Source organism: Salmo trutta, chromosome 28 (genome assembly GCF_901001165.1).
Source record: "Salmo trutta chromosome 28, fSalTru1.1, whole genome shotgun sequence".
Lineage (NCBI taxonomy): Eukaryota > Metazoa > Chordata > Actinopteri > Salmoniformes > Salmonidae > Salmo > Salmo trutta.
Genome location: NC_042984.1, coordinates 10213561 through 10236158, shown reverse-complemented (window position 1 = coordinate 10236158; position 22598 = coordinate 10213561). Strand labels below are relative to the sequence as shown.

The window sequence follows — 22598 nt, the reverse complement described above, 5'->3', positions numbered from 1 at the left end:
CACACTGCGAGCTGGAAATGACCTTTTGGATCGTTCGTATTTTCTGTTTCCGGTTGACAAACGGATAAACAAACAAGTAGCGTCTTTTCTTTCTTGAAATACTGTACTTTTATTGTAGGCTACGATACATTTGTACGTTTTATCAAAGAATGGCAACACATTTTTAGGGGAGTAGCTCTAACGTTTCTAAACCATTTATTTCATCTCAGAGGATCACAGGATAGAGTGTGATGTGATGTTCTACATTTTGGCAGGATTATGAAAGCTACTATTCATACACAAAGTAGAACACCACTTTCTTTGGGTTCTTTCACATGTACATTTAACAACAAAAAATCTTCAGCCACATAAAAATCCCACCAAGTATCATATCTCCTACAACAATTCAGCTGAACCATAATAGACCACATCACATTTGTTTTATTTTCCCAAAGGTTGATGTAGCACAATCTGCATCTGGCTCCAACACATGCATGGGGTTGGTGAATGTTGTCAAGGCCTCTTGGAACAGTGGATTTTGAGTCTGTAATAAATAAATAAAAAATGTAGGAATAAACACTTTTCAACCTAGCAACCCGTCAACATAGTTTTTGTCCTTCAAAAGGTCAGCAAATGTCTCCCAAAACTTTGAATCACACTCGTGCTGCCTTTTTCTACTTTTGACTGTGTTTTTGGATGGTGCATATTATAATTGTCCCTTTCTCTCTTTTCTTGTACTCACGTCTTCCCAGCAGATATTTTCCTTATCCTTCAGGTACCTTCTACGCTCCCGCTGGTAGGACACTTCTAACATCAGCCGGTAGATTATTATCATGATGACACCTGGTAAAACGATTCCTACCACTGCCTTCCCCATGTTTATAATCCATGGGTCAATCCCTCCTTTCAGGAATTGAGGAAGACACCACAAGACAAGAGACAAAATAGACACGATTTATTACCAATGGGTGTTGCTTAGGATTGGCTTCAGATAATGTACGGAAGTTCTCTATGGGGAAAAGAAAGTTATTCTATTATTTACAGTTTGACAATATAAAACTTACTTGAAGTATCTGTGTAGTAGACAAAAATGTCACCAGTATTTCTGAGTTCCACATTAAAGCGTAGAGTATCATCTTGACAGGTGAATGATTGAGTCCCATTGATGCGGATAGGCTTGGCAGAGCCACAGCGATGGTGACATATGTTTATGGCTGACTCATGTAACATGCAATCAACACAGGCCCTAAAACACGCACCAAGGAAAATGTTTTATTTAGTCCATCGTACTCAAATATACAGTATATAGCAACCGACTAATAGTAATTGCGTGGAAACAAAACTGTAGTTGAAGTAATACGTTGCTCTTGTTGAAATGATCATGGACTAATATTTGGAAGATACAATGTCCTGTATGGCTCTATTGGTAAGAGTGCAAAGGTTGTAGGGTCAATTCCCTCTGGGATTACATACAAGTTGCTTTGGATAAAAGCATCTGCTATGTGGCATATATAGTACATCAGGTTTATCTCACCGGTATGTGTCACATGGTGCCAGGGGCTTGGTGCAGTGCCTGCCAAAGAAACCAGGGTGACAATGGCATTCATTACATTCACATTGTCCTCGGTGAGAGCAGATTCCATCGTTACTGGTCTGGCACTGATCTGTGAGGGTAGAGCATTCACATGCAGGGCCTGTGTAGTTATGGAAACACTCACAGTTACCACAGTCACACTTCCCATTACCTGCAGAACAGACATATACACGGACAGAACACATACAGGGGCGTTAATAATCTCAACACAGACTGTACTAAAATCCCTCTCCAGCTCTTTCGAGCCGGATAGGATAATCATTTTCAGCATATTAAACTAAAGTGGTTGAGAAGAAAAAGCAGTGAAACCAGTTGAAAAACACATTCTAAAGGACATTTTAAACACCCCCATTCTAAACTTAACTTCCCCTTACCGCCACAGATCATGTTGTTGTGACGGTTGCAGCTAATGTCGTCACACTGGCAGTGTTGGCCCCTGTGTTGGCCCCAGCAGATACATTGGCCACACACACAGCTCCCACGGCCGCTGCACAGTGGTGTGCCTGTGCTGTTTGTCTGTGCAGGTGAACACAGGGCCTCTACGGCCAGACTGGTGTCTTTGTCCGGCTGTGTTTCACACTCACAACGCTGGCCTGTGTGTCCTGAATCACAGCTGTAAAACAACCAAGGTCAAGTAGAGAGGAGATTCAGCAACTCTTGGAGGACAATGGAATTAAATAAAAAAAAAGCTTCTTTACTGTTAAAAATAGATCCAACGCATTTCAGCTTTTGGCCTTCACACAGTGATTCTATAAGTCAAATGTATTCTCAAAGCCCTGTTTACATCAGCAGTTGTCACAAAGACCTATGCGGTAACCCGGCCTAGACCCAAAGAGCAAGGTTATTGGTTTCAACAAAGCACTGATGTCTGCATCACATATATTTCAACCAACATACAGCAGCAAGATGATGAAATGTCACTTCAATACAAAACTTGATGCTGAAGATAGTGAAAATCAACACGGCTGTAAGTTGGGTGCCACTACCTACCTACAGATACCACAGTGGAATGTTCCATTGCCATGACACTGGGATGACTGTTCCTCGGAGTCCTGACAGTCACAATCACACAGCGTCTCAACGGTAACCCTCAGCTCTTCATTGATACCCTGCACTTTGATGATGAAAGACTCTGTCTTGGACAGACAGCTCGAGCTGGTCACAGTAACTGTGAAATTGACCTATTCAGTGGAATGATAAATAGGGGTCATAAAAGCAGTTTTTTATTTGTCTGGTTATCGGTCCCCTGGGTCACCACATGCTGTAAACACATTTTTGTTAACTGTAGTGGATGACTAAGTGCAAACCTAGAATTATACCTTGGCTTTTCTGAGTCAGTGTATTGACGGTGCTTTTTGAGTATACAGTTCACCGGGCATTATTAGAGGACGTTGCTACTGCCACATTATTTAACCTGCCAGTTGCTTTACCTGTTGATTGATTCTGACATCCCTGCACTCCCCTCTGTCCTGCCCCTGAGCTAGCCTGTCATCACCACAGTGGGAGCTGTAGGAGACCCCCAGGCCTGGTGGGACGTCACGGTGCTCCAGGAGGATGGAAGACGATAGGTTCTGAGGAGGACGTCAGTGGAGGAGGTAATCATTAACCTTTCAGTACAACTGAAATGCCATAGTTGGGTTTGTGCAGTAGGTATAAATAGACTCACGTTGCAGGCCTCAGAGATGAGCTGAACAACGTTGTTGGAGTCATCCTCCAGGAGGCCCACCACCGACTGGGGGATCATCTCACTGAGTGCCTGGGATGGGGGTTCAGAAAAGGAGTTTCAGGGTCATGTTCATTAGGGCACACCGTAACCAAAAGTTTTAGACATTGGCTAAGGGAGCGAACTCAAGTCTTCAGTAACTGAATTCCTTACCTCATAGTTTTCAATGTTCTGGTCTGTCACTGCAAAGATCAGCCTGATGTTATTTGCTGATAAGACCTGAGATAGGTGTCCAACTGAGGGATAGTCCTAAAATACATTTGTGTGGAGGTTAGTTTGTGAGAAGAGATAGCTTCCTAGGGACGGACATAGGGTTCACTCACATAAACGGTGTCCTTATTATAGAGCCCATTGCTATTCAGGTGGCATTTCCCGTCGTTTGGTTGGTAGATCCCAGCAAGCTTCCCATCACCTGCCAGGTGGAAGGTATCATCTGAAGTGTAGACCAGGATCCGAGTTACATTACCCCAGCCAATGTCATCCTACAGACGGGTTGGGTCGAGGGTTTTACATTACATATACAGTACATACAATATTACAGTATATAGAAACAATGACTTAGATATTGTGCTGACTAGGATTGACAGGCCGCCCCCCAGGAGGTAAGGGTAGGAAACACATCCGCCACGCTGATCCTCAACAAGGGGGCCCCTCAGGGGTGCGTGTTCAGTCCCCTGCTGTACTCCCTGTTCACTCATGACTGCATGGCCAGGCACAACTCCAACACCATTATTAAGTTTGCTGATGACACAACAGTGGTAGGCCTGATCACAGACAATGATGAGACAGCTTATAGGGAGGACCGTGTGGTGCAAGGACAACAACAACCTCTCCCTCAACGTGATCAAGACTAAGGAGATGATCGTGGACTACAGGAAAAGGAGGACCGAGCACATCCCCATTCTCATCAACGGGGCTGTAGTGGAGCAGGTTGAGAGCTTCAAGTTCCTTGGCGTCCACATCACCAACAAACTAGAACGGTCCAAACACACCAAGACAGTCGTGAAGAGGGCACGACAAAACCTATTCCCCCTCAGGAGACTGAAAAGATTTGGCATGGGTCCTCAGATCCTGAAAAGGTTTTACAGCTGCACCATCGAGAGCATCCTGACGGGTTGCATCACTGCCTGGTATGGCAACTGCTCGGCCTCCGACCGCAAGGCTCTACAGAGGGTAGTGCATACGGCCCAGTACATCACCGGGGCCAAGCTTCCTGCCATCCAGGACCTCTATACCAGGTGGTGTCAGAGGAAGACCCTAAAAATTGTAAAAGACTCCAGCCACCCTAGTCAGATTGTTCTCTCTGCTACCGCACGGCGAGCGGTACCGGAGCGCCAAGACTAGGTCCAAGAGGCTTCTAAACAGCTTCTACCCCCAAGCCATAAGACTCCTGAACAGCTAATCAAATGGCTACCCAGACTATTTGCACCCCCCCCCATACGCTGCTGCTACTGTCTGTTATTATCTATGCATAGCCACTTTAATAACCCTACCTGCATGTACATAATTACCACAATTACCTAAACTAACCGCACATTGACACACATTGACACATTGACTCTGTACCGGTACCCCGTGTATACAGCCCCGCTATTGTTATTTACGGCTGCTCTTTAATTACTTGTTTTTCTTATCTCTTACTTTTTTTAAAGTTTTTCTTAAAACTGCATTGTTGGTTAAGGGCTTGTAAGTAAGCATTTCACTGTAAGGTCTACACCTGTTGTATTCGGCACATGTGACAAATAAAATTAGATGATTTGATATGTACAGTATGCTGTTCTATGTGATTAGATATACTTAGGCCAGGCCAGTGCATAAAGGCTCAATGAGCTTCTTATTTGCTGTTCTTTTCCACCGTTTTCTCTCTCACTCTATTTTCAAAATACAGTTCTGAGTTCTATTGAAACACCAGTCAGCCATTTGTTCTTACCTGACAGACAGCCACCTGCATGATGGCGTCAAAGCCTGACTCTGGGCCGTCTAGGTTACTGGAGATGCTCTGCTTGCTCACCTAAAGGCGTGACACAGAACAGGAAATTAATAAAGGACTGACATGGCAATACCTTGAACCAATGGTGCAGGACAGAAGAAGAAGAAGGAAAACAAGACAAAAAGAAGAAGAAGAAGCCTGGAGTTGGAAGTGATGTTCTACGAGGAATTCAAAGTCGTAAGTAACTCTGCTGGCTCACCTTCCTCTCAAACTCTTCAACGTCCTCAGTGAGCTTCAGTACATGTTTGAAGCTGAAGGCAGGCTGGCAGGGGCCTTTGCCCCTCTCGATGCATGGGTTGGCCAGTTTGGCCTCCACTGTACTGACGTAGGGGTCCACCACCTTATCCACAAAGGAACCAAAGCCTGAGGGGGATAGAGGAACACCATGAGCTCTAGAGTTTTGACCCCAAGTGTGAACCTCATCCCCAGGCTCAACTGCTGCACCCGGCTGATGGATGAGATTAGCCTGAACCTGACAGGGATTGTCAACAGGTTCCGATCCGATCAGGCATGAACTTTCAGTCCAAATCAAAACGGTAAAGTGGGCAAACTTTCCTCTGCATGAATTGGTTGAGTTGGGCTGATGGGCGAATTGTATGCTCTGTTCAAGGGTCATATAATCTTACCGGTTGATGTGATGGAGCTGAGATGCACAGACACAAGAAGTTTGAGAGCAACACCTTCCATAGCCCCATAACAGTGACACTCACCTATCCTGACAGCACTGGTGATGTTCTTCATGGCAGTGACCACCTCCAGTCCTAGGTTCCTAATGTTCTCCAGGTCATCTTTCATGGAGTAAGACAGGTCCATCAGGTAGTACAGGTCTATGGGGTAACCCTCTGAACGCCTGAACCTCACCTCGAATGACTGGGGCATGCCTGGGATTTAAACAGAAGAGGGTGATAAGGGGTGATAAGAGGAAAAGTCATGAGAATAATTGATTTATTCATCAACCATCAAATGTGCATGTGATTATACATATTCTATACTTACTTAGGCTTTGGGCTGTCAACAATCAATATCATATTGTATGAGATAGTAATATTAGCCTAAGATAAGATATACTAAAATGTCCTCAGTGGACCAATCAGTGGGGATAATGTGTAGAAGTTTAAATCCTCACCAGAACTGGTTGTTCTCTTGTTGTAATGACCTCATTTCAACCTGTTTTGTCCGCTGTCTACAGTCTTCATCGACTCAGGTGTGTGTGTGTGTGTGTGTGTGTGTGTGTGTGTGTGTGTGTGTGTGTGTGTGTGTGTGTGTGTGTGAGTCCTCAGTCCCTACACTCTTAGAAAAAAAATTGCTATCTAGAACCAAAAATAGTTATTTGTCTGTCCCCATAGCAGAACCCTTTGAAGAACCCCTTTTGGTTCCAGGTAGAACCTATTTGGGTTCCTTGTATAAACCTTTCCATGGAGGGTTCTACATGGAACCTAAAATAGTTCTACCTGGAACCAAAGAGGGTTCTCCTATGGGGACAGCCACAGAACCATTTTGGAATCCTTTTTTCTAAGAGTGTACCGACTTTAAGAGTGTGCCTTCCCGGCTTCCGTGCGTCCATACGTGTAAGTCCTAAGGCCTCACCAACTCTTAGCTTAAGGTGGAGGTTCTGTGGCTCTAGCTGGACCACGGTCCCCATTGGCTCCTCTGCCCTGCTCCGTATTGCAGGCTGGGGGTTCAGGATCTGTCCGTCAGAGCAGTGTCTCTTTCTCAGAGCCTCCTCCCTGTCACAGCGACGCTCGTCTGGCTCCCCTTGCGCCAGGAAACCCTGCAGGTCAGAGGTCAACAGAACACAACTTTGACAGACGGCTTGAAAGTTTCTGCTTGAATAGAGAGGCGTGTAAAGGATCTGTGGACTAATATGAATATTGTTGATACATACTGTATATAAGTATGTTATTGCTATGGAGGTTTGTTTTGAGTGTAACCTACACCAAAGTAATTCAAAGCCTGGCAGAATGTTCTCAACAAATGTAAAAAACAATAACAGATTGAGATACCTTCTGTTTACACCAGGCACAGCCAAGGCTTCTCAGACACTCAGTGCAGGTGGGCTTAGACAGGCATCTTCCATCCAGGACTAGAGAGCATACACACATGGACACAGAGGCATGCAGTCTGTCTGTGAAAAACACACCCTTTCAGAGGATAGCTATGTGCATCGCCACTTACCCATAGATCCTCTCAGCTCAGTGAAGTGTATCAGAAGAACCACCACAGTCAGCCACACCTTTCTCATTGTCTGCCCACAGAGAGAGAGGCATTTTATTGTTTATTATCTATTTCACTTGCTTTGGCAATGTAAAAATATGTTTCCTAAGTCATCAAAGCCCATTAAATTGAAATTGAATTGAAAAAGAGACAGAGAGAGAGGTAGAGACAGAGCGAGAGAGCGAGAGAAAATGGCAACACTAAACTATAACGTGAAGAGTTATCTAAAATCTTTTTGGCTCTATAACAAAGAAAAAAAACATATACATAATCAAATACAAATATTAGAATCAACTATTAAAGACTAGCAGAACCCACTGGATTCTCCAATTACATTGAATGAACTACAGGACAAAATACAAACCCTCCAACCCAAAAAGGCCTGTGGTGTTGATGGTATCTTAAATAAAATAATAAAATATACATACCACAAATTCAATTGGCTATACTTAAACTGTTTAACATCATCCTCAACTCTGGCATCTTTCCCAATATTTGGAACCAAGGACTGATCATCCCAATCCACAAAAGTGGAGACAAATTTGACCCCAATAACTACTGTGGGATATGCGTCAACAGCAATCTTGGGAAAATCCTCTGCAGACTCGTACATTTCCTCAGTGAAAATGCTTATACATCTGCATTGCTTGCTGTTTGGGGTTTTAGGCTGGGTTTCGGTATTGCACTCCGTGACATCGGCCGATGTAAAAAGGGCTTTAGAAATACATTTGATTGATTGATGTCAAATTGGCATTTTACCAAATTACCATACAACAGACCACATATTGACCCTGTACACCCTAATTGACAAACAAACAAACCAAAACAACGGCAAAGTCTTCTCATCCTTTGTTGATGTCAAAAAAGCTTTTGACTCAATTTGGCATCTGTCTGCAGCACCCGGCCTAACCCTACTAGAATCTGAAGTCAAATGTCTGCTGTTTGCTGATGATCTGGTTCTTCTGTCCCCAACCTAGGAGGGCCTACAGCAGCACCTAGATCTTCTGCACAGATTCTGTCAGACCTGGGCCCTGACAGTAAATCTCAGTAAGACATAAATAATGGTGTTCCAAAAAAGGTCCAGTTGCCAGAACCACAAATACAAATCCCATCTAGACACCGTTGCCCTAGAGCACACAAAAAACTATACATACCTTGGCCTAAACATCAGCGCCACAGGTAACCTCCACAAGGCTGTGAACGATCTGAGAGACAAGGCAAGAAGGGCATTCTACGCTGTCAAAAGGAACATAAAATTCGACATACCAATTAGGATCTGACCAAAAAATCCTTGAATCAGTTCTAGAACCCATTGCCCTTTATGGTTGTGAGGTCTGGGGTCTGGTCTGAAAACCAGTTTTCACATCCTCATGATGGGGTGTAGGTTAATGAGGGAAAAAATATATAATCCATTTTTTTTAAATGTGGGAAAATGGAAAGGAGTCTGAATACTTTCCGAATGCACTGTATTTCCCTCAGATTACACAGAGCCACAAAGAATTCGAAAACAAATCCAAATTTGATAAACTCCCATATCTATTGGGTGAAATACCACAGTGTGCCATCACAGCAGCAAGATGTGTGACCTGTTGCCACAAGAAAAGGTCAACCAGTGAAGAACAAACCCTATTGTAAATACAACCCATATTTATGTTTATTTATTTTCCCCTTTGTACGTTAACTATTTGCACATCGTTACAACACTGTATATATCCATAATATGACATTTGAAATGTCTTTATTCTTTTGTACCTTGTGTGTGTAATGTTTACTGTTCATTTTGTATTTATTATATATTTGACTTGCTTTGGCAATGTAAACATATGTTTCCCATGTAAAATAAAGCCCCTTGAATTGAATTGAGAGAGAGAGACCGACAGAGAGAGAGGTAGAGATAGAGGTAGAGAGAGAGACAGAGAGAGGTGCTGCCTTCAACAGTTTTACACTCTTGTTATTGTAGTTTCAGTTCTTCTTCACAGAGATAGTCAACACACTGTTTCAGATGAGTGATCAATGCTACTCAGCATGAGATGCATTAATGTCGTTTGTTTTACGTACTTTTTCATAAAATATACACTTTTCAAAAATATATGAAAACAGTCCCAAAGACACTCTTTAGTGTTAGCAATATATTTACAAAGCAGCCAGTTATATTGTTTCCTTCTCCTAACCAACACGATTTGACCAGTGAGCCCAAGTTTTCTTCAGCTAAGAACAATTGAAAAGTTTGACAGACATGTTAGAAATCAAATCAAATTTTTGTCACATACACATGGTTAGCAGGTGTTAATGCAAGTGTAGCGAAATGCTTGTGCTTCTAGTTCCGACCATGCAGTAATATCTAACAAGTAATATAACCTAACAATTTCACAACAACTACCTTATACACACAAGTGTAAAGGAATGAATACGAATATGTACATAAAAATATATAAATATACCTGAGAGCTTCTGAGCAGGCCCATTAGTATGACAGGTCTGTCACCTGCTCTTGAGCTTTCATGAGTTCGATGATAAAGAGTCGGGTTACAGTAGTGTCCTTGTGACTTTTAGTCGGCTGGATGTGGACTTGAGTTGCACTTTAAGTCGTAAAAATGACTGACAAACCTGGATGGCACCAACACATCCACTTCTCTGTCTCTCAGTTCTGGAATCTCCTTCTGCAAGACAGGCTGGGGATATCAGGGACGTCCCAGGTGAAGTGAACATTGAGGCAAGGTCCTAACAATAGAGTACATCCTAAAGGTAATGAATGTAAAGGTACATTACCAAGGAGACAGTAGAAGTAGGAGGGCATGGAGAAGGAATCCTGAGGTTAGGTTGACTGTCTGATGGAAAGGTCCTTCTTTGACAAGTTTGGGTGAGATGTGAGAACACATGCAACTTTGGGTGGGCCCCTCCTTTGCATATCATCACGTTTAGCTTCTGAATGCTGAGTGAGTTCTCTATTTTGCAAGGCGGCCACCAGCCAGTACTCCACATAAAACATTGAACCTCATTTTTAAGATTATGTTATGATTCTAATGTCATTATATTGCACTATTGTTTTATTGGAGAGGAAAAGCATTAAAATACTGTAAACCATGGAAAAATAAATCACAAGTGTCAAAATAGTAACAAGTGTTTAATTCTTGAAGAAAGGCAAAACTGGCTCCCAGAGCAGGGCAGCCCACCGAGTTAACTGATTGAGACGCGAAGAAAGAGTGCGTGAGGAAAAATTATTGAGAAGACCAAGATCAGAAAGGAAACAACGGGCACAAAATAATGTAACTGGTTCAGATGATTAATTAATCCAGAAACATACATGTAAAACACACATACATGTAACAAAAATAAATGACTTTTCTTCCTCCTCCTCCTCCTCTTCCTGCTCCTCCACTTCCCTCTATTCTTCTTCCTCCTCTACCTCCTCCTTGTGCTTCTTCATCAGTGGTGCGGGCATCGACACCCTCTTCTTGATCACATGTTCCATGTGGGCATGCTCAGATGTGTCCAGGCTGATGTTGTATTTTGCCAAGATCTTCATGATTGGCCTCAGCTTCAGCCACCACGATGTTTTGGGGATGCGGTGCCTGGACAGGACAGCAGGGGGGGGTAGAGGAATGTTAAAGGGACACTTCACCACTTTTTGACCTTTTATTCATTACATACCATTGTGTCTACATACATAATGTGAAAACAGCGATGTAGTCAGAAAGAGAAGAGGGAATGTTCCTTTTCAAAACAGATATTAGTTGAGGGATATGCACTCACAATATCCACTTGAACTGTGGATCAGTATGAACAGTGTGTTAAAGTATGACTCAATTCATGTTGAGGAGAGCGAGCAACAGTCAGCAACTGCCACTCTCGTGTTTTAGCGTCATAGTGCCTGGAGGATCTTACTCGAAGTCTGTCTGTTCATTAAGCTCAGCCAACGGCTGGAAGGTCAGTGCTCTCTTCCTCATGCCCAGCACACAGGCAGAGTCTGGGGTGTTAGCGAAGATACGACCTGGAGGAGAGAGAAGGCAGGGTGACAGATGGAGTCATATAGCGTTATACTCAATGAGACAAACAAGCAACTGGTATCAGCAGGTAAAAACTAGACTCTTAGAAGAAAAGGTTCTATCTAGAACCTAAAACAGTTATTTGGCTGTCCCCATAGTAGTAGAACCCTTTGAAGAACCCTTTTGGGTTCCAGGTAGAACTATTTTGGGTTCCATGTAGAACCTTCTGTGAAAAGGGTTTTACATGGAACCAAAAAGGGTTCTATCTAGAACCTAAAACAGTTATTTGGCAGTCCCCATTGTAGAACCCTTTGAATAACCCTTTTAGGTTCCAGGTAGAACCCTTTTGGGTTCCATGTAAAACCCCTTTCACAGAGGGTTCTACATGGAACCCCAAATAGTTCTACCTGGAACCAAAAAGGGTTCTCCTATGAGGACAGCCGAAGAACCCTTTTGGAACCGTTTTTCCTAAGAGTGAATTCAAAACGATGTGTATTTGGGTGCAGCAATATGCCTCTCATTCCTTTATCTCAGTATCTGTTCATGGTGACACCCCACAGCCCGTCTTACCATGTCTGTACACCTCCTTGAGTTTCTCTGTGAGCCACAGAACAGCCTTGGAGCCCATCTTTGTACCAAAGTTCCTGTCGAAAGGTGTCGGGGTTCCGCCCTGGGGAGAGGGAATAGGACAAAGGTGGGGGGGAGAAGAGAGGGAGGAAAGAAGGGAGAGTTAGTGGGGGACAGGGGAGTTAGATGGGGAGAGTGGAGGACAGGGGAGGGGAGAGATGGAGGGGGAGAGGGGAGAGATGGACAGGGGAGGGGAGAGTTGAGGTTGGATTACTCAACTAAAGTCTACGTACTTCATGTTCTGGTTAAGCTTTATAAGTAATAAGGGAGAATTGGAATTTCAGATTACTTTCTCAATTGAATTACTTGAAATGGAATTAACCCCAATTAGGAGCACTCTTGTAATTAATTGAAACTGTGGTTACATTCTAAATGGCACATAGAGCACTTTTTTGAACACGGCCCTGGTCAAAAGTAGTGCACTACAAAGGGAATAGGGTGCCATTTGTGAGCAGACTGTTAACAGACCTGTTGCATGTGTCCCAGGATGTTCTTGCGGCAGTCGAAGACACCCTTGCCCTCCTCAGAGTAGAGGGCGAAGATGAAGTCTGTAGTGTAGTTGGCATTGCATTTCTCATTCCTGAGACAGAGGAAAACATGAATATACTGTATATTTACAGTTGAATTGGCATGGCATTGCAGTTCTCATCCCTGAGACAGAGGAAAGGAGTACAGATGAGATCAAAACATGAATATACTGTTTATTTACAGTTGAATTGGCATGGCATTGCAGTTCTCATTCCGGAGACACAGAGGAAAGGAGTACAGATGAAATCTAAACATGAATATATTGTATTTTTACAGTTGAATTGGCATGGCATTGCAGTTCTCATTCCTGACCACAAAGAGGATACAGAGCACGAGCACTGACTTTGCTGATAGCTGCTTTATTGAGGAATTATTTGCTTACTATAACCAGGTTTCCATCTAAGCATTAAAGGGTGTTAAAACTATTCTGCTAAGGACTCTGGTAGGATACACATGACTATCCCACTGTAGCTCAGTTGGTAGAGCATGGCGCTTGCAACGCCAGGGTTGTGGGTTCGATTCCCACGGGGGACCAGTATTTAAAATGTAATAAAACGTATGTACTCTACTGTAAGTCGCTCTGGATAAGAGCGTCTGCTAAATGACTAAAATGTATCCTCGATGAAAGATGGCTATGGAGGTGGGGCTGACACTCCAGGGTTTTCTCGTTTGGGCAAAGAGACGGTGGGATCTTTTTGTGTCGGTAAAATGTATTATGTGTGAAATAGAGGTGGAAACACCTTTATGCGCAAATATTCATATAATAACCATTATACTGAAGTAAACTTGGGGTCACTGATATACAGTTAAAGTCGTAAGTTTACATACACTTAGGTTGGAGTCATTAACACTTAGGTTGGAGTCATTAAAACTCGTTTTTCAACCACTCCACAAATTTCTTGTTAACAAACTATAGTTTTGGCAAGTCGGTTAGGACATCTACTTTGTGCATGACACAAGTCATTTTTCCAACAATTGTTTACAGACAGATTATTTCACTTATAATTCACTGTATCACAATTCCAGTGGGTCAGAAGTTTACGTACACTAAGTTGACTGTGCCTTTAAACATCTTGGAAAATTCCAGAAAATGATGTCATGGCTTTAGAAGCTTCTGATAGGCTAATTGACATCATTTGAGTCAATTTGAGGTGTACCTCAGGCTGTATTTCAAGGTCTACCTTCAAACTCAGTGCCTCTTTGCTTGACATCATGGAAAAATCAAAAGAAATCAGCCAAGACCTCAGAAAAAAAATTGTAGACCTCCACAAATCTGGTTCATCCTTGGAAGTAATTTCCAAATGCCTGAAGGTACCACATTCATCTGTACAACCAATAGTACACAAGTATAAACACCATGGGACTGGGACCACGCAGCCGTCATACAGCTCAGGAAGGAGACGCGTTCTGTCTCCTAGAGATGAACGTACTTTGGTGCGAAAAGTGCAAATCAATCCCAGAACAGCAAAGGACCTTGTGAAGATGTTGGAGGAAACAGCTACAAAAGTATCTATATCCACAGTAAAACGAGTCCTATATCGACATAACCTGAAAGGCCACTCAGCAAGGAAGAAGCCACTGCTCCAAAACTGCCATAAAAAAAAGCCAGACTACGGTTTGCAACTGCACATGGGGACAAAGATCGTACTTTTTGGAGAAATGTCCTCTGGTCTGATGAAACAAAAATAGAACTGTTTGGCCATAATGACTATCGTTATGTTTGGAGGAAAAACGGGGAGGCTTGCAAGCCGAAGAACACCATCCCAACAGTGAAGCACTGGTGTGGCAGCATCATGTTGTGGGGGTGCTTTGCTGCAGGAGGGACTGGTGCACTTCACAGAATAGATGGCATCATGACGGAGGAAAATTATGTGGATATATTGAAGCAACATCTCAAGACGTCTGTCAGGAAGTTAAAGCTTGGTCGCAAATGGGTCATCCAAATGGACAATGACCCCAAGCATACTTCCAAAGTTGTGGCAAAATGGCTTAAGGACAACAATGTCAAGGTATTGGAGTGGCCATCACAAAGCCCTGACCTCAATCCCATGGAAAATTTCACAGGCTGGTGAAAGTGCACGTGATGAACTTGATGGTCCTTTCCAATAAATATATAATATTCTGGTGACATGATGATCGATGCTTGGCTGCCGTTTGACAAATAAAATGAATCTAGCTCTTATCCCTAATAATCTCATCATGTACAGTAGGATAGCCTGTATTTGCGGCCTGTGGCTAGAGCGCATTTACAACCAGAGTGGACACATTTGCTATATAACACAACAGTTTTTGTGACAAGAATTTTTAGAGTTGAAAATGCAATCGAATCCCATTTAACTTTTTATGGGCCCACTAAGGAAATGACTCTGGATAAGAGCATCTGCTAAATGACAAAAATGTAACATGTAAATGAGAGGGACAGAAACAGGGAGAGTTTTGGAAAAGTACAAGTATGGCAGATTGAGATCTAGATGAATGAATGAATAAATAAATAAATACATGAATAAATAAATGAATGAATGAATAAATGGATGACTGAATAAATAAATAAAGGAATGAATGAAACCGACCTGAGAATTAAACCTCTCTTCACATCTGTCTTCATCTTCTGCACGAGATGCTCTACGTTCATCTGTAAACCGGAGCCAGACAGTCAGGACACATTCATATCATGTATACTTTTATATAGAGGAATCCTCTAAACATTCATATCATGTATACTTTTATATAGAAGAATCCTATAAACATTTATATCAAGTATACTTTTATATAGAGGAATCCTATAAACATTCATATCATATCATATATACTTTTATATAGAGGAATCCTATAAACATTTATATAATGTATACTTTTATATAGAGGAATCCTATAAACATTTATATAATGTATACTTTTATATAGAGGAATCCTATAAACATTTATATCATGTATACTTTTATATAGAGGAATCCTATAAACATTTATATAATGTATACTTTTATATAGAAGAATCCTATAAACATTTATATCATGTATACTTTTATATAGAGGAATCCTATAAACATTTATATCATGTATACTTTTATATAGAGGAATCCTATAAACATTTATATAATGTATACTTTTATATAGAAGAATCCTATAAACATTTATATCATGTATACTTTTATATAGAGGAATCCTATAAACATTCATATCATATCATATATACTTTTATATAGAGGAATCCTATAAACATTTATATAATGTATACTTTTATATAGAGGAATCCTCTAAACATTCATATCATGTATACTTTTATATAGAGGAATCCTATAAACATTTATATAATGTATACTTTTATATAGAGGAATCCTATAAACATTTATATAATGTATACTTTTATATAGAGGAATCCTATAAACATTTATATAATGTATACTTTTATATAGAGGAATCCTCTAAACATTCATATCATGTATACTTTTATATAGAGGAATCCTATAAACATTTATATAATGTATACTTTTATATAGAGGAATCCTCTAAACATTCATATCATGTATACTTTTATATAGAGGAATCCTATAAACATTTCTATAATGTATACTTTTATATAGAGGAATCCTCTAAACATTCATATCATGTATACTTTTATATAGAGGAATCCTATAAACATTTATATAATGTATACTTAGTCCCCTCCTATACTCCCTGTTCACCCATGACTGTGTGGCCAAGAACGACTCCAACACCATCATTAAGTTTGCTGACGACACTACGGTGGTACTGTAGGCCTGATCACCGACAACGATAAGACAGCCTATTGGGAGGAGGTCAGGACCTGGCAGTGTGGTGGGAGGACAACAACCTCTCCCTCAACGTGAGCAAAACAAAGGAGATGATCGTGGACTACAGGAAAAGGAGGGTCGAACGCCCCCATTCACATTGACAGGGCTGTAGTGGAGCGTGTCGAGAGTTTCAAGTTCCTTGGTGTCCACATCACCAACAAACTAACATGGTCCAAGACAGTTGTGAAGAGCGAATGACAACGCCTTTTGCCCCTCAGGAGACTGAAAAGATTTGGCATGGGCCCTCAGATGCTCAAAAAGTTATACACCTGCACCATTAAGAGCATCCTGACTGGTTGCATCACTGTTTGGTATGGCAACTGCTCGGCATCCGACCATAAGGCGCTACAGAGGGTAGTGCGTACGGCCCAGTACATCACTGGGGCCAAGCTTCCTGCCATCCAGGACCTATATACTAGACGGTGTCAGAGGAAGGCCCCAAAAAATTGTCAAAGATCCCAGTCACCCAAGTCATAGTTCTCTCTGCTATCGCATGGCAAGCGATATCGGAGTGCCAAGTCTAGGTCTCAAAGGCTCCTTAACAGCGTCTACCCCCAAGCCATTAGACTGCTGAACAATTCATCAAATGGCCACCCGGACTATTTGTATTGACACCCACCCCCCTTTGTTTTTACACTGCTGCTACTCTCTGTTTATAATCTATGCATAGTCACTTTACTCCTACCTACATGTACAAATAACCTTGACTAACCTGTACCCCCACACATTGACTCAGTGCCGGTACCCCCTGTATATAGCCTCATTATAGTTATTTTATTGTGTTACTTTTAATTTAATGTAATTTTTTTACTTTAGTTTATTTAGTTAATATTTTCTTAACTCGTTATTTTTTAAAACTGCATTGTTGGTTAAGGGCTTGTAAGTAAGCATTTCACGGTGGGGGGAAGTATTCGGCGCATGTGACAAATACAATTTTATTTTATTTTATTTTGATTTAGAGGAAACCTACAAATATTTATATAATGTTTACTTTTATATAGAGGAAACCTCTAAACATTCATGTCATGTTTACTTTTATATAGAGGCCAGTTTCTATCGTCAATAATTATATATAGGAAAACCATAAAACCCAGACACAGATTAAGCCTTAGAAATCATGTTCAATGAACATTTATTGATAGTGCTCACATGAAAAAATACTACATTTTACTATAGAATACTACAGCACTTACTATAGAATGATATAGTAAACTGTAGAAACTATACTACATGCCAGTGGAGGCTGCTGAGGGGAGGACAGTTCATAACAATGTCAAGAACGATTTAATAAGAACTGTACGATAGAGGCTCAGAATAAGTTAATAGGAAAAACAAAAAGAAATGGAGGAACTTATTCAAGAAAGATCCAGCGTAATATATTATAAAAATAAAGTGAACTGGATGGAATATGGGGAAAAATGCACCAAATAATTTAATAATAATAAAAAATAATTTACTGAAACTTGTCACAGTCACCCATGTTTCAACAAACAATCATTTTAAAGAGGAAGTAAAGTACTTTAAGCATATGTTTTTGTTTCAGTATCCTCCATCTCCACTAACCGAAGATAATTGTATGGATTTTTTTGTATTAATTAAAAGCTGTACAGAAAGACTCATGTGAAGGAAGAATTACAGAATAGGAACTTCTAGATGCAATTAGGGAACGGAAGGGGGGATACCTGGAAATGATGCAGACAATTACTTTGATGGAATACACAATCTATCTGCAATATTAAAGCTAATCTACCTCCTAAAAAATTTGAAAAAAATATTTATACATTTTTTTTTAAAGGTGCCACCAACAACCTGTGTTACACACTGTAGTATCCCTTGATCATTTGTAGTACTTACTATATCATGTTGTAGTATACTGTAGAATATTATAGTAAATACTAAAGTATTATATGCAAAAAACACTGTAGTAAATACTACAGTAATATCCGCAAAAACACAACACTTTTTTTAAACTATAGTAAAATACTACAGTATTTAATTTGTATATACCCTGCAAATTCCCCCCCCCCCCCCATATAGTAATCTGTGTCACGCATAAGTGGGAAACCTACATGGCAAGTATAGACCATATAATGTGTTCCTACAGGTTATAGAAAAGAGCAGAAGCTCTGAACCAGAGATATGCTCTTTCAGTAGGTTTCCTGAAGGAGAAAGCCTCCACTTCTATGTCAAAGATAATAAAACAAAAACACTACAGTAACAACTAGCATAGTCTGCAAAAACACTACAGTTTTCTTTTACTACAGTAATTGTACTATATTTAACTGTACATACTACAGTATATTACAGTATACTGCACTGAAAACTACAGTCAAGTCTGCAAAAGCACTACAGTGAATAGTACACTGTCTATCCCACATAGTTTGTTTATGTGGGATAGTCCAGGACTTAACTTAATCTGTGTCCGGGAAACTGTCCGAAAGATTTTCACAAGCTGGCAGACTGTAGTGTTGTTTATGTACACTGTGTCTAAAGCTCTCAATGTCATCGGAGAGGGAGAGCAAAAGAGAGAGAGAGAGAGAGAGAGAGAGAGAGAGAGAGAAGTAGAGAGAGAAGTAGAAAGAGAGAGAGAGCAAGAGAGAGAGATGGAGAGAGAGAGACAGCAAGAGCGATAGAGAGAGAGAGAGAGCGAGCGATAGAGAGAGAGCGAGAGAGCGAGAGAGAGAGCGAGAGAGCGAGCGAGAGAGCGAGAGCGAGAGCGAGAGTATTCATCATCTCACCTCGAGGTCCCTGATTCCAAACTTGTCCTCATAGATGTATGCAGCATCAGCCCCTGCAGCCAGACCAGCCATGGTAGCCAGGTAACCACAGTACCCTCCCATGGTCTCAATGATGAACACACGACGCTTGGTGCCTGCTGCTGACTGCTTGATCCTGTCACAAGTCTGTTAAAGGAGAGTCAGGAATCAAGAGAGGGGGAGAGAGGGAAGAAGCGAAAAGTGAGGGTAGCGAGGATAGGGGCATAGTGATGATTAATTTGATGACAGTTAAAGCACATATTAACCTGTCTGGGCTAGGGGGCAGTATTGAGAATTTTGGAAAAAATATGTTCCCATTTTTAACTGCCTCCTACACCAACTCAGAAGCTAGAATATGCATTTTATTGTTCAGGTTTGGATAGAAAACACTCTGAATTTTCTAAAACTGTTTGAATGGTGTCTGTGAGTATAACAGAACTCCTATGGCAGGCAAAAACCTGACAAGGTTTCAAGCAGGAAGTACCCTGTCTGACAAGGAGTCGTGCGTCTTGCATCTTTTTATTGAAAAGTAAGGATCTTAGCTGTAACGTGACAATTCCCAGGGCTCCAATAGGCTCTCAGAGCCCGCGAAAAACCTGAAGGTTTACGAGGGAGCCTCAGGTTGAAACAGATTATCGCCTTTTGTAAGTGGATGCTCAGAGGACCTTTGAATGATGCGCGTGCATGAGTCGCTCCCGAGGAGAAATTTTATTCGGCTGTTTAGGCTCAATGCATACTCCCGGTCGGAATATTATCACTTCTCTACGACATAAATGGCATAAAAATTGGTTTTAAACAGCGGTTGACATGCTTCGAAGTACGGTAATGGAATATTTAGACATTTTTGACACGCCAATGCGCCATGCGCGGGACCGTGAAGAAGCATTCTAGAACTCACTAACAAAACGTCGCTGTTTGGATATAACGATGGATTATTTGGGACCAAACCAACATTTGTTATTGAAGTAGAAGTCCTGGCAGTGTATTCTGATGAAGAACAAGCAAGGTAAGAACATTTTTCTTATAGGAACTGTGATTTTGGTGGAGGCTGACCTGGGTGGGTATCTAAATAGCTAGCCCTGTAATGCCGGGCTATGTACTTAGATTATTGCAAAATGTGCTTCATCCGAAAAGCTATTTTAAAATCGGACATATCGAGTGCATAGAGGAGTAATGTATCCATAATTCTTAAAATAATTGTTATGCTTTTTGTGAACGTTTATCGTGAGTAATTTAGCAAACTGTTAGTAAATTCAACGGAAGTTTGCCGGGGGTTATGCGTTTTCTGAACGTCACATGCTAATGCAAAAAGCTGTTTTTTGATATAAATATGAACTTGATTGAACAGACATGCATGTATTGTATAACACAATGTCCTAGGTGTGTCATCTGATGAAGATCATCAAAGGTTAGTGCTGCATTTAGCTGTGGTTTGGGTTTGTGTGACATTATATGCTAGCTTGAAAAATGGCTGTCTGATTTTTTCTGGCTGGGCACTCTGCTGACATAATCTAATGTTTTGCTTTCGTTGTAAAGCCTTTTTGAAATCGGACAGTGGGGTTAGATTAAGGAGATTCTTGTCTTTAAATAGCTGTAAAATAGTCATATGTTTGAGAAATTGAAGTAATAGTATTTCTAACGATTCAAAAATCGCGCCACTGGAATTTCAGTAGCTGTTACGTAGGTGGGACGAAATCGTCCCACATACCCCAGAGAGGTTAAACTGCTTCAGTTGAAGACAGACATTACATACTGTGGCAAAGAAGGGGGTCGAGTGATAAATGGCAGATATGTGAGGGCAGAACTAATAAACGGGCTCTGCCCGATCACTAAAATGGCCACCCCGATCAGAACTACAGATCACAAAATGGCCGACTGCCAAAACTACAATTCCCAGAAGCAAGGGGAACCCTCAGAAGGTGGAGCCGACCCACAGATAAAAGGTCAAGAAAAACCAGGAAGAGAGAGAGAGGGCGGGAAGGATCTATGAACCATAGAGAGAGAGAGACATTCTACATTGGCTGGATTTACCGTGTACGAGCTGGACTGTTTTGGACTTACCTGTTGGCGTTTAGACCTGGACCTACCGAGAACCAGATTTGTGTACCGAACCCTGCTATCCTTGACCTTACCTGCGGCCTGGGTGGACCAGGACAGAGAAACAAACACACAGGTACTGTCATGTTCGAAAGAACTTTAATTCTGGGCTGACTTTGGTGACAGTTTCTCACTTAATTTGTGACAAACGCTCCTAGCTTTGAAGAGGTTTGCCACACGTGGTGGAGAATGTGGGCACTGGATTAACCATACCGCTGGTTAGGTAGAAAAATTTAAAAAATAAAAAATAAAAAAAGTTTAGTTAGCACAAGGGGAGTCAGGTTTTTTTTTTTTTTTTTTTTGTGGCTTTGTTTGGTTAGGACAGTTTTTTCAGGAAAATGAGTATGGAGGGAGCCATACAGGCCCTGTTACAAGCGGTGGCCGCCCAACAAGAGGCAACTAGAGCTCAACAAATAGCTCATCAGGATGCAATGCGAATGTATCAGGACACGTTACAGGTCCAGCACCACACCAACCAGCTGCTCAGAGAAGAGCAAGAGAGAAACACCCGGGAGTTAAGAGAAGGCCTAAAGGGGCTAGCGGACCAAATTGGGACTCAGTTACCAGCTGCAAATACCCAAAGGTGGGCCAATCATTTTCTTCAAAAAATGACAGCGCAGGATGATGTGGAAGCATATCTTACCACCTTCGAAAGGACGGCAGAGAGGGAGAAGTGGCCGAAAGAAGAATGGGCAGGGCTTCTGGCACCATACCTGGCAGGGGATGCTCAAAAAGCATATTTTGACCTGGAGTTGAAGGATGCACAGGATTACGATAAACTCAAGGGAGAGATTCTGACTAGACTGGGAGTGACCGATACCGTGAGGGCACACCGCTTCCACCAGTGGTCCTACAGACCGGGACAACCCCCCCGAACACAGATGTTCGACTTGATTCACCTGGCACGGAAATGGTTGCGACCGGAGACCCGTTCGTCTGCCGAGGTCGTCGAGACCATCGTACTCAACCAGTTTCAGCGAGGTCTACCCCAAGAAGTGCGACGATGGGTTGGCCAGAACGAGGTACTTTCCGCCGACCATCTCGTGGGCCTGGTTGAACGGTATTGTACGGCAGGAACAGCTGAGCAGGTGCAGGAGGAAAGATTCCCATTCCCCAGGCCTGGGCGAACCAGCGGACAGGTTAAGACTGTGCCAACAGGGGGAGGGGGAGGAGAGCAGCGTGGGGCCATGAGGAAAGAATCAGAATCGGGCCGAGACACTAAGGGAAAAACCGGAAACCGGGACTGGGGGTCGAGGAGGTCTCCCCCCCGGAACCCTATTATCTGTTACAAT

At 41.9% G+C, this 22598-nt stretch overlaps 2 protein-coding genes across 10 annotated transcripts in view; both read right to left on the bottom strand.

Annotated features, from left to right (window-relative positions):
• Positions 1 to 84: 84 nt before the first annotated feature.
• Positions 85 to 10467, bottom strand: LOC115165442 (integrin beta-7). Of its 9 annotated transcripts, XM_029718563.1 has the most exons (19): positions 10270 to 10465; positions 10108 to 10160; positions 8655 to 8705; positions 7462 to 7531; positions 7290 to 7369; positions 6874 to 7057; positions 5997 to 6167; positions 5486 to 5649; positions 5227 to 5307; positions 3620 to 3778; positions 3450 to 3545; positions 3240 to 3329; positions 3004 to 3144; positions 2564 to 2754; positions 1948 to 2186; positions 1514 to 1724; positions 1044 to 1225; positions 722 to 882; positions 85 to 523 (listed from the first exon to the last, which is right to left on the bottom strand). In XM_029718563.1, exons 4-19 carry the CDS (start codon positions 7526 to 7528, stop codon positions 410 to 412), a joined length of 2331 nt encoding a protein of 776 aa, XP_029574423.1. In that variant the 5' UTR covers positions 7529 to 7531; positions 8655 to 8705; positions 10108 to 10160; positions 10270 to 10465; the 3' UTR covers positions 85 to 409. The 9 variants fall into 9 exon arrangements, with proteins under 9 accessions (XP_029574423.1, XP_029574420.1, XP_029574419.1 ...); XM_029718560.1 differs by lacking the exon at positions 8655 to 8705 and having other exon boundaries at positions 9942 to 10172; positions 10270 to 10466; XM_029718559.1 differs by lacking the exon at positions 8655 to 8705 and having other exon boundaries at positions 9942 to 10160; positions 10270 to 10466.
• Positions 10468 to 10611: 144 nt separating this feature from the next.
• pfkma (phosphofructokinase, muscle a) overlaps positions 10612 to 22598 on the bottom strand; it is a 33309-nt gene continuing 21322 nt past the window's right edge. Inside the window, exons 16-21 of the mRNA XM_029718569.1 lie at positions 19192 to 19356; positions 15212 to 15273; positions 12582 to 12693; positions 12057 to 12156; positions 11386 to 11491; positions 10612 to 11072 (exon numbers count right to left, since the gene is read on the bottom strand). Coding sequence (XP_029574429.1) covers positions 10886 to 11072; positions 11386 to 11491; positions 12057 to 12156; positions 12582 to 12693; positions 15212 to 15273; positions 19192 to 19356 — 732 coding nt within the window. The 3' untranslated portion in view covers positions 10612 to 10885. The remainder of the gene's footprint in view (positions 11073 to 11385; positions 11492 to 12056; positions 12157 to 12581; positions 12694 to 15211; positions 15274 to 19191; positions 19357 to 22598) is intronic.